Source organism: Geospiza fortis, unplaced genomic scaffold (assembly GCF_000277835.1).
Source record: "Geospiza fortis unplaced genomic scaffold, GeoFor_1.0 scaffold41, whole genome shotgun sequence".
NCBI lineage: Eukaryota > Metazoa > Chordata > Aves > Passeriformes > Thraupidae > Geospiza > Geospiza fortis.
Genome location: NW_005054299.1, coordinates 15,345,825 through 15,357,083, shown reverse-complemented (window position 1 = coordinate 15,357,083; position 11,259 = coordinate 15,345,825). Strand labels below are relative to the sequence as shown.

The 11,259-nt window shown below is 38.2% G+C and overlaps 1 protein-coding gene across 1 annotated transcript; it reads left to right on the top strand.

The window, feature by feature from the left end:
* The first annotated feature begins 672 nt into the window (after positions 1 to 672).
* On the top strand, positions 673 to 10,037 carry TFB2M (transcription factor B2, mitochondrial). The gene is made up of 7 exons (XM_031060909.1): positions 673 to 781; positions 1,716 to 1,869; positions 2,290 to 2,438; positions 4,051 to 4,140; positions 6,361 to 6,423; positions 7,621 to 7,772; positions 9,079 to 10,037. Exons 2-7 carry the CDS (start codon positions 1,773 to 1,775, stop codon positions 9,263 to 9,265), a joined length of 738 nt encoding a protein of 245 aa, XP_030916769.1. The 5' UTR covers positions 673 to 781; positions 1,716 to 1,772; the 3' UTR covers positions 9,266 to 10,037.
* The last annotated feature ends 1,222 nt before the right edge of the window (positions 10,038 to 11,259 follow it).

Genomic DNA, 11,259 nt, shown 5'->3' with positions numbered 1-11,259 from the left:
CCCGGGATCTCGGGCGGGGGTGGCAGCTGCGCTGCGGTCCGGGATGTCCCGGCCGGAATCCCGAGCTGGGAATGTCCCAGACCCGCGCCCGGCACCTTCCCGAGACATGTGGGTGCGGGCCCCGGGGTGTGCCTGGGGGCGCATTTATGCAGAGCTTGGGGGATTAGTGAGGGTACAGTCTGGAGGCTTGAGTCACTCGTGTTAAGACTTTCCTGTAGAGTGACCAGAGATGGCATTTTCTGTCAGGTAATGATGTGGTCTTGTAGGCGAACTTTATGAGTAAAAGCACACCCAGGATTATGGGCTGTGGATGATCCTCTGCAGTTACTTAATGGTTGAGGGTTTTTTTGTTTATATTTCTGCAGAATGTGTTTTAAAGATAATGTCGGTAAGGTTTCACAGTATATTTCAGTTGGCAGAAGAAAAAGTAATAGAAATATTCCAAACGTTATCTCCAGTGCTGTTCAGTATCTAATTGTAATGCTGTGCTCGGTGTAATACAGCGAGAAATCTCGGGCAGGCTGCCTGTAAATAATTTCTCTAACTCTTGTTTTGAGATGTGTTTAACAAACAAAAGCTATCTCCTGTTGAAGGTGATATGTCCCAAGTGTTGTGTTGGGAAAATCACCAAAGGTAATCACTTAGAAACAAAAACGCTATCCTAATTTTTTTTTCTTTATTTTCCTACTCAGGTCCTGGGATTTTGACTCAATCACTGCTTGATGCAGGTTTTAGAGTGGTAGCTCTGGAAAGTAACTCAGATTTTCTTACAGACTTACAGGTATACTTTTGATTCAGTTGCATGTTTCTAAAACAAAATTAAAGGGAAAATGAGAGCTTAAATAGTCGTGTAATTGTTGGATCAAAAAGGAATTGGACAGTGGTTGTTACTTGCAACATCTGACATAATGCCTAATAACAGTATATAGTTTGGCATTGTACATCACAAATGCAGAATGTTTTTAAGTTAATTTGGCATTTTGTGTATGTAGGAATTCAAGTTCATACATAGTCTTTCTATGCATAAATAAAATTTCATGCATAAATTTGAAACTGATTGGAGTCATTGTAGATGTTTATGTTCAAGCAAGACTTCTGTACGAACCTGTAAAAAATCTGCAAAAATACTCTTAGTTATTCTGATTATCTCACAGTTCTATTTAGTCTGTTTTCCTACAATTGACACATGTGTTGTCCTCTGCTGCTCACCTGGGCTTTGCATGGATTCAGAGGGGGTCAGACACAGAGCTGCAGAAGTTGCTCTAGAAGGTTTGCATTACAGTGCTGGTTTGGAACCAATGACTCTCACCTGACTTAAAATGTGTATAAAAGGTATCCTCTCCACAGATATGAAGAATTCTAGTTTCAAATTGTTAAAAGGGGTGGTTTCCTTAGTTTAGTAGTTTGTGTGGTTTTTTAAAAACATTGCAAAACATCTTACAAATTTAAGAATGTGGTTTAAAGCTCAAGTTGAACAGCACAGAAATTGTCAAATTTGTCAATTGAAAATGTCAATTGAAGGGGGCAATTATTTTTATCAGCTGAATCAAAGAAGCTGTTCTTTTTATTATCTGTAAGAAGCAGCTCAGGTTTGACTCTTGTTGACTGGGTAACAATTTTAGGTAGTGCTTGAATGCATTTTTTGTTTGGGTTGGGTGTTTTGCAAAACTAGTTTCCATATCCAGATTTCTTCAACTAAAGTTATTTTTATTCAGTTCCTAGAGAGTAGCCTGGATGGGCAGTTAAAGGTGATTCATGGAGATTTCTTCAGAATGGATCCTATGGCGAAGGGAGCTTTGAAACCACCTGCTGTGTCTTCTGAAAAACTTTTTGAAACCCTGGGTGTAGCAGCAGTTCCTTGGAGGGCAGGTATATGTTTATGATCCCACATGTTGCAAACACGTGTTTGAAGGGTGCGTAGGCAGTTTGGCAAAAACTTTGGGATTTGCTTGAGATATATTTTCTCTTTAATACACATGCTGGATCATTAGATGCTGTTTTCCACGTTTCAGCTTTGCTTAAGACTCATGATAGCTTCAGAACTGCCCCTCCCGCACCCCCCTACCCCATTGCAATATCAGATAATTAGGTATTTTCTTGTCATTTAAAGTTTTTGTCTAATGCAAATTGGGCTTAGCTTTGACTAAGGCTTGAACTGTATTCATTCTTGAACAACATGAACTCAAAGACTCTCTTCTCTTAGTTTTGTAGTGTAGACATTAGAATTAATGAGATTGTCTAATACATACTGCAAAATTTTAAAGATACTTTTGCTATTGTGGGAAACAGATGTTCCTTTGAAAGTTTTTGGAATTGTACCACAACAGCTGGAAAGAAACAGACTTTGGAGACTTCTTTTCGCCATGTATGAATGCAGTTCCATATACAGATACGGAAGAGTGGAACTCAACCTCTTTATAAGTGAAAAAGAGTATACGGTATGTGCAAGGCATTTTACAGGTAATGAAGGTGTGGTGCTTCACAGAACACAAACCCATTTATATTGTGTACTTAATGTTTTTGCTAGTGATTTTTTTTTCTACCAGAATTTTTAAGTATTGTCAGTTTCCTACTTGTTTGCTTTATGCTGTGATAGCACTATTAAGAAACATTCTGTTGTCATTTAACCAGAGATCTTAAAACTGTGAAGACTGGTCCTTGAGAAGTATATGCAGCAGCAGACTAGCTGCTTTCCATTGTAAATTGTGAGGTGATTAAATTCTGTGCCATGCTTTTGCAAAAAGTTTGTTTACTAGTTGCAGGTAGTAGTTAACGAAGACTGAATTCAAAACACAAAAACACAAGTGAAGAGGATTCAGAGTCGCTAAATACCAATACAGTGAGATGCACTTGTCCTCTTGAGTTGCTTTGTATGCAGTACTGAAAGTAATAGAGGCAATATATAATGATTTACACTCCTTTTTATTAATGCTCTGTAAACTAAGGTGCAGAGCCTTTTCTGCATTACATATTCCTAATTTATGCTGTCCCAAGGCTCTAGAACTGTACTTATACTTCAAGGATGACTTCTTTTTCTCTCTGTCCCTCCACCATGAAACTGGGAGGTTAGTACAGAATCATAAACCTTTAATTACTTGAAGTAGACAAGGACTTTCAGGTCCTTGTCCTTACATAACCAGTGTTGTGTCTAACACCCCACTGAAAAAAAATTAAATGTCTTAAGTATATTCTTCTGTGAAATGGCAGTTTGGACACCACTGAAATACCCACTTGTATGGTATGTTTTAATGGTCGGATGTTTTACTAAATACAGGGCAGCCTATTCATTTAAGGTAGTCCCTGTTCCTTTTTTTTAAATTAATTTTTCTGGTTATAATGTGAACTCTGTTACATAACAGGTGTGTAGTAAAAGCTATTGGAACCTTCTTTAACTAGACATTGTTTACTCCTTTTTGTTGGTTGTTCTTGCTTTTTATCTTTATGACAAGGCTGTGTAAATTTATTACACAAAGTTAAATCTCCCTGCTACAATTTATTTCTTTCCTTGGTGTTTTTGAGAATAATCACAAGCTTTTCTTTTTTCCTTGCCCTAAGAGTTGTTTGATTTGTAACATTGATCAGGATGATGACTCTGCCAGTTGCTTAATGTTCAGCGTGGTCACCTCATGTTTTCCTTACTCTGCTTTGTGTGTCTTCTTGGGAATTTTATCTTATCAGTGCAAACTGATAACTCTGCCAAAGTTACGGTTGTTATATGAAATCTGATCCTTATTTCTCTTCTGTGTGAAAATTCTCTGCCTTAAAAGGAACCAGAAAGTATATGCTGAGGATTCATACATAGTTCAGTTATCCAAATAACTGTTGTGAAGAAATATTTCAAATATTACGTGTTTTAGCCCTATGTTCTGACAAGATAAATTAAAATAGCACAAAGCACATGTTAGAGGCCTAATGTAACTTTACCTTGGAATTTTAGACTTAACTGAATTTCTTACTTTTATATATATATATATATATGTGGATTTTGCTTAGATAATACACAGTCTTGGTTATTGCAACAAAAATGCTTGCTCTTTGCCATTTTTTTAGGTATTAACAGCAAAGCCTGGGAAGTCGAAGATTTATCAAGCATTTACTGTACTTGCACAGCTAGGGTATGAAATTGAATTACTGCATAAGGTAAGAGTTTTGTACCAGCTGATATGGCCTAAAACTGTGTATGGACATGCATTTAGAAAAGGGTTTATTTATAGTGGTTTAGCATTGCAAACTAATTGGAAGCTAATTTGATGTTTAAATCAGTTGGAGAACTGCTGAAAAACTTTTGTAAGAAGCTAAACCAGTCATGTTTTGTATAAAATTCTTTCAATTAAGCAACACTGTCATCTACTATGATGTCAGTGCTTTCACTGCATGCCATTGTACTCAAAAACATTTATTCTCAGATTCTAGAAGATAAAAAAAGATGTTTACACACCAGATAAGCCTTTTCTATTTTGCCAATGGTTGTGTGAAATTAGAAGTCTGCTTTTCCAATCTGTCATTGTCTGCTCTTTGTTATATCCTCTGAATTTTGCCAACATGTATGCTTTTGACTTCCTAAGCTGTGTTTAGTAGAAATTTTTTTGAGTCTCGGTGCTTAAATATTCCAAGCATACCTGCTTCTCCTACTAGTCAGTGCCTTCTTCCCTTGTGAAACATGCTGTGGTTTAGTTGTAAAAGTTGTAAAAGTTCCTCATGAGCACATGGCCATCAACTTTCAGTTAGTTAATGCTTTTCAGATTTATCTTTGTGCTCCATTTTTCTAGGAACCTACTGTCCTAGTTTAAATGTTTTGCTAATCTAAAATAAGGTTTTACTGCCCATTGTCTTCCAAATACCTTATACTACAAGGTATACGTTAAAGTAAATATTTAAGAAGTTGAAGAATAGTACTTTTTGAAGGAGGTCACCTGACTAACAGGGATAAAGTAGAAGTGGAGGCATTTGATGTTTCTTTTGCCTCAGTCTTTAATAGTACTGATAAGCCATGGTCTGCCTGGCTCCCTGAGCCAGAGGACCACGAGTGTGGGAACTGTGACTTTCCATTTGTGGACACTGAAACTGTAAGGGACCAGCTGTATCAGCGGAATGTTCAGAGGTCCTTGGGGCCTGATGGAATTCACCCCAGCGTACTGAGGAGCTGGTGAAGCCATGGCAGGACCTCTCTTGATCAGGTACCAAAAGTCTTGGGAGTCTGGGGAGGTCCCTGCTGACTGAAGCAGGCCAGTGTTATTCCACATCTTCCTACAAAGAACAACGTGAGACTTGTTTGTCAAACCTCAGTAACTGCAACCATTCTGGAGTACCAGAGTCTGCTGGGTACTATTGAAAAGCATTTGAAGAATAATGAACTCATCAGGCACAGCTAACATGGGTTCACAAAGAAAAGTCTTGTTTAACCCATTTGACACCCTCCTATGATAAGGTCACCTGCCCAGTGGATGGAGGGAAAATGGTGGATGCAATTTTTCTGGATTCTAGGGAGGCTTTTGATACTGTCCCTCACAGCATCTTTCTGGAAAAGCTGTCCAGCTGTGGGATGAGCAGGTTCAGGGTGTGCTGGGTGGAGAACTGACTGAAGGGCAGAGCTCAGAAGGCTGATTTGGGCTACACCTGGCTGGCCACTGGTCACCTGGGGCTGCTGCTGGCAGCAGCTCAGTCTGAGGCAGCAGGGTGTGCCCTGGCAGCCAGGAGGGCAAACTGCACCCTGGGGTGCCTCAAACAGCATCATCATCTGGTCAAGAAAGCTGATTGTCCACTGAATTCAGCATTGATGCAGCCTCACCTTAAACACTTGGGCAGTTCTAGGCCCCACAATTTAAGAAGGATGTGAAAGTCCTTGAGTGCATTCAGAGGACAGCAACAAAACCAGTGAAAGGACCAGAAGGAATGTCCCATGAGGAGGAACTGAGGGCTTTGGGCTTGTCTTGTTTGGAGCAAAGGAGGCTGAGGGGTGACCTCATTGCTCTCCACAGCTTCCTGAGGAGGGGAATGGGAGAGGGAGGTGCTGAGCTCTTCTCCCTGGTATCCACTGACAAGGATATATGGAAATGGTTCAAAGCTGTGCCAGGGGAGGTTTAGACTTGGCATTAGCAAGTGCTTTTTTTGGGAGAGGGTGGTCAAACACCATAACAGGCTTCCCAGAGAGGTGGTCAATGCCCCAAGCCTGTTAGCATTTAAGAGGACATTTGGAAAATGCCCTTTCTAAAGTGCTTTAGCTTGGCCAGCCTTGAATTGCTCAGGCAATTGGACTAGATGATCACTGTAGGTACCTTCCAACTGAAATAGTCTATTCTATTCTATTCTAACAAAACACTTTAATTCCATAATACATAATCCATTTGCTTCCTCCCATAGGAACCTTGGTCTTCATTTGCAACCAATTTGAAAAATGGGGGACTAGCGATACCAAAAGCTGGGGTAAGATTGTTGTATTTCCTTTTCTAAACTACTCTTAATGAAAGGTTAAAGTAACTTTATAGCAGCATTTACAGATGTGTTTTTTAAGAACTGTTCTAATTAAAATTTAGGGCAGCATAGATATTCATCAAAAGTGGAGTGAAGAATTGCTATTTTCTTGGAAACTGAAATAAACTCGTATCTTTATTGTCTGAGATGGAAAAAATGTAGTGAGTAAACAGCACAAAGGAATATGAATAGGTAAAGTATTTTGCAGAGAAAGTTACTGATGGTCACAGCTACCTGCTTGAACAAAACAAGTGTTACCACAGTCAATAACACAATCAGTATGCTGCTGGTTTTGGTTAAAATAGTTATTCACATGTCTATGATAGATTTCATGTGCAAGTTAATTGTAGAAAAGCACCAGTCTCTGAACTTAAATCTGAGAAGTGCAAAAATACCTTGTGTTATCTACTTCTCTCCTTCGGAAAAGTAATGATGTTGCTTTGTATACTAAAGGAATATTCCTATTTAATTCTGATAATATAAAAGCACATTTACTTAATATTTTTGAGTTTCTAGCCCCTTGGAAAGCTGCTGTGGTGCTGTATTGAGTGTAGTTTGCAATACTTCTGTAATATATAAGTGACTGGGTGTGCCTTATATGCTTAGTTGTGTTGCTGGAAAGCCATGTGGAGAGCCCCATCAGGTGGGCTATCCAAGATGTACCAGGACAACTTCAGAAGTAGAGGTGCCAGACGTAATATATCCATTGCTGCCAATACAGAAGTACATTTATTTCCTTTGAAGACTCCACTTTGTCCCAGTTTTGTGAAATCCTCATGTTGCAATAGTGTCTTAGTGTTACACTCACATAATTCTGTCTTTATATATAAAAGGCAGGTCTGATACCTTGCATAGTATAGGCCATATAATATCTTGAAAACTCACACCAAGCCTGTGTTGTCTATTTCAACAAAGAAAGTCCAGTTTAAAAATATAGAAATAAACCCCAAGTGATAGTATGTTTCTTTTGTTTTCTATTTCCTTTTCTGTTTGAGGCACAGGGAGGTGAAGCCTCATCTTCTGATGAAATCATCTTGTTAAGACTTTTAATAAGAAATGTTACTGGCGGCAAAGATGAAACTCTTGGCTTAAGATAGATACTGTCTTAAAAAGTGATTTTTTCAGTGACTTGCTCTGTTTTTCTTGCAGCGGCTGCCAAATGACCATTTCTGTTTGGTACGACTGACTCCTCAGCAAAATCTATTTACGGGAGGCTTGAAGCCCTCAAATGCATCTACCTTTATTTTCATGGTGAAACAGTCCTTTGCTAAACCCAAGTCTAAACTTACTGATAGATTAAGGTAAGTAAGAAAGAATTACAATTTTTATACTTCAGAGAAATATATAAAAATATTAAAATACGTTCCCAAAGCAGTGTTTATTTGCAGATGAAATACTACCTCATAAAAAACCCTCATTAATTAATTTTTAATTAATTATCAACATGTAGAAGATTTTATTATGCAACCTGCTATACAGTATTTTGGGGACTGTTCCTGTCAGGAAGGTTGGAAAGTATTTAGAATGTATATGTGCAGTAATTCCTGTACCTCCAATGGAGCTTAGGTCATATATCTGTAAGAAGTTTTCACTTACTTTACAGATACAATAATAAAGCTACCAAGAGTTTTGCAGGTACAGAAATTAAAAGCTGAAAGAGATTCAGCTTACAACAGACATCAAAGTCACACTAATGAAAACAGCTGAAGGTTATAGAAGGTGCAATGGGGATGTCCTCAAATGGCTAATTAAAAAATTAGGCTTTGGACTTTACCAATTATGCAAGCTATTCACGTTTCTTTATGATCAGTAGGTTTCTGTTTCCCAGAAATGGAAGGTGTTCACAGTCTGGAAAGCGTTGACTTCTTGCTGATGAAAATAATGAATATACTTCTCATTTGCTGATAGTAGGTTATGAAAGTTAATTTCCAGAAAGGGGGAAAAAATAAGCTACTAAATTCCAGTAACTGTCTGAGAAAGACAAGTAGAAAGAGCCTTAATGGATTTCTTTCTTAAAGCTCAGTGGTATACCTCATCTCCACTTGATCCTTCAGCCAGGAAGTTGAAGGCTTCTAATATGCATCTTCTGTGTATTTATACACTTTTTTCCCTGTCTGGGAAATAGTTAATGTATGTGCACATTTATAAAAGTATAGCTTTCATAGCAAAGATGTAGATGGGAGGGAGGGTGGATACATCTGTTTAGGTGTAGAAGAAAATACCTGGGAGGTGTAAGTCACTAGTTCATGCTATACTGAGTCATCCTTGGCTTTAATTTCTCCAGCACTGAAGCACCCTTTCTAGGCCGTAATGCCTATTACTGACTTATGAATTTAGGATGGTTGAAGGAGAGCAAGTACCTTTCCTGTAATGAGGAGGTTTGTTTGGCTTGGTATTGTCTGTGTGTGCTGGAGGCTTTATTTGCTATTGATGTGTTTTAATAGCAGAGGTTTCTTCTTGTTTGCAGTATGGATTGAAAGTGTGTTGCAAGAAGAGGTTAGCTTCCTCTAGAGGCTATGAAAGAGTGGACCTTCAGATAATGTTTCTTGCTTTTTAATTTTTCACAGAAAGAAATGCTCCATTATGATTTTGTTTTGTTTGTTTCAGTTCCTGGAGCTTGGACAATAGTGACACATTACTGAAAGCACTAGAAATTCCCAAAAATGCTTCAATGTGTAACTTGTATCCAGAAGACTATAAGCGTCTTTTTGAGGCTTTGCAAAACTCCGATTTGTTTGCTGAGACCTTCTTCCATGATGAAGTCTTGGCAAGTACAAGGACCATGAACTTATAAATCGAAAGCTTTTGGAAGATCACTTTTGCTTCTGGAAGATTACTTTGATAAAAAGTGATTTAAATAAAATCGAAGATACTGTTAGCTAGATGACTTCCTGTCCAAACAGGAAAAATTTAGCAATTAACAAGAGCCCTTCTACTTAGGATGAAAGTAATGAATTCACAGTTATCTTTCACAATCCTATCTGGAATGGACAAGCTTTGCACACAATCCTATCTGCAATGGACAAGCTTTGCAACTTTTGCAGGAGCTTATTAGCCCATGCTACTTTTGGATGTACCACTTAAATGTAATGTTTTGTTACACTGTTGCTGTGTATTTACAACATTTGAAAAAAATTACCAGACCAAATTATTATTTGTTTGGTTTTTATTTTAGTGCTTAATGATTTGGATGCCCTTTTGACAGATTCACAGAATACAAAGGTCTTAACAACCACTGAGCCTGCAACATTGTCTGCTTTTCTGAATTTGCAGCCTAAAGTCAATAAATGCTAATAAATGAATAGTGGTATGTTAATAGAAGACAATGTAATGACAGGGTGATAAAATATTAACTGAGAGTTGCTTAAAATAAAGATTGTGATATCCCTGAGGAAAAGTTGTAAAAGTTATTTCTTTTGAAAATACGAGGGGCAACACGTACCAGGTTGTAATACAATACACAAACACCTACATGTGTATAGGGATTATTTTAGGTCTGAAAGTCATCAGAATATTCAGTGCTGTATAAATTATTTTTAAAAAAATAAAATCCTCTTTGAAACCTTTGCCAATATTTTTAATGTGTAATACATGTACCAAAAAATTACTCAAAACCGTATGCTATTAAAATTCTGGGTTTAGCTATAGTACTCTGAAAGGCAACCTGTTCCAAATTTCTCTATCTTGCCAGCTGTTCTCTTGTTGTTCAACAATGCTGAGAGGTTGTACTGGTTCTGTACTGGTTGTATATTGTACCCTCTAGAAAGAGCTGTGGGAAAAATACACTTCTTTAGCAAAGCACTACTTTATAAAATGCCATCTTGGTGAAGGCTGAGCTATTTTCAGGCTGTGGATAACAGTGCCCCAAACAATGCAAACAGAATTGTATTTATTAAGGTTAGTGTGAGGTATAGATGTGATAAGCATTCATTTCTGTCTTCCTCCTGCAGTTCTGGCTGCAGATGACAAAGTGACTTTGAGCAGCCTCAGTTCACTCTGCTAGCTAGGCTGCAGCTTCCTCTTGAAGCTGCTGCTGAGCTTTTGTAGTATTACGATGAAACTCCTGGAAAGGCTGAGGCTTAATTTGCAGTCTGTCTCAGAGCCTTGCTGGTATTCTGGTGCAGGTTGTCAGGATTTGAAGCTTCCTTTCTGCTTACATCTCTGACTATTCCATAGGTAGTCACTGTTGACTTGTCAGTGAATGGCAACCTTGCATTAACAGAAGCAATTCCTCCTTTTCCAGTCTCATCAGATGGTAACTGTCTTGTCTACTGGTCTACAAGACTGCTGTGTCTCTTGGGCTGATTCCCCCTCCCCACCTTGAATCAAAACACCTTGCTCTTGTTGCAGCAAGATGTCTTACACCTCCAACAGACCAGGAGAAGTATTCTATACATGAAATGTAAGACCACGACTGTCTAAATAAATTTCTTCAACTGTGTGCTGATAACATTTCAAACACGAACTGAGAAAAAGGGATTTGTTTTATTTTGATGCTGTTGCAAAGCAGCACTTAATGATCCAATGCAGAGACGAGCAGCAGGAGTCTGTAAGTGGAAGGAATGTTGCATAGCTGGGGACTTGAAATGAGATTTAATGCTCAACAGAAATGCACCATTAAGGCTAAGTGTAAGCAAAGTTTAGCCCTGATCACAAATGTGAAATGGAGAGAGAAATGCCTGCCATTATAAAAGTGATTTTAGTATTCATGGAAAAGACTGAAAATGTGAAAATGATTACTGTATGTGAATAAATACACAGGGAGTGAAAATCAAGTAGGTCTATATA

Excerpts from the sequence above, each read along its gene's own strand:
- TFB2M (XM_031060909.1), top strand. The coding sequence starts at position 1,773 with ATGGATCCTATGGCGAAGGGAGCTTTGAAACCACCTGCTGTGTCTTCT. Across the intron at positions 4,141-6,360 it reads AAATTGAATTACTGCATAAG|GAACCTTGGTCTTCATTTGC; the intron begins GTAAGAGTTTTG and ends TTCCTCCCATAG. Across the intron at positions 7,773-9,078 it reads AAACTTACTGATAGATTAAG|TTCCTGGAGCTTGGACAATA; the intron begins GTAAGTAAGAAA and ends TGTTTGTTTCAG.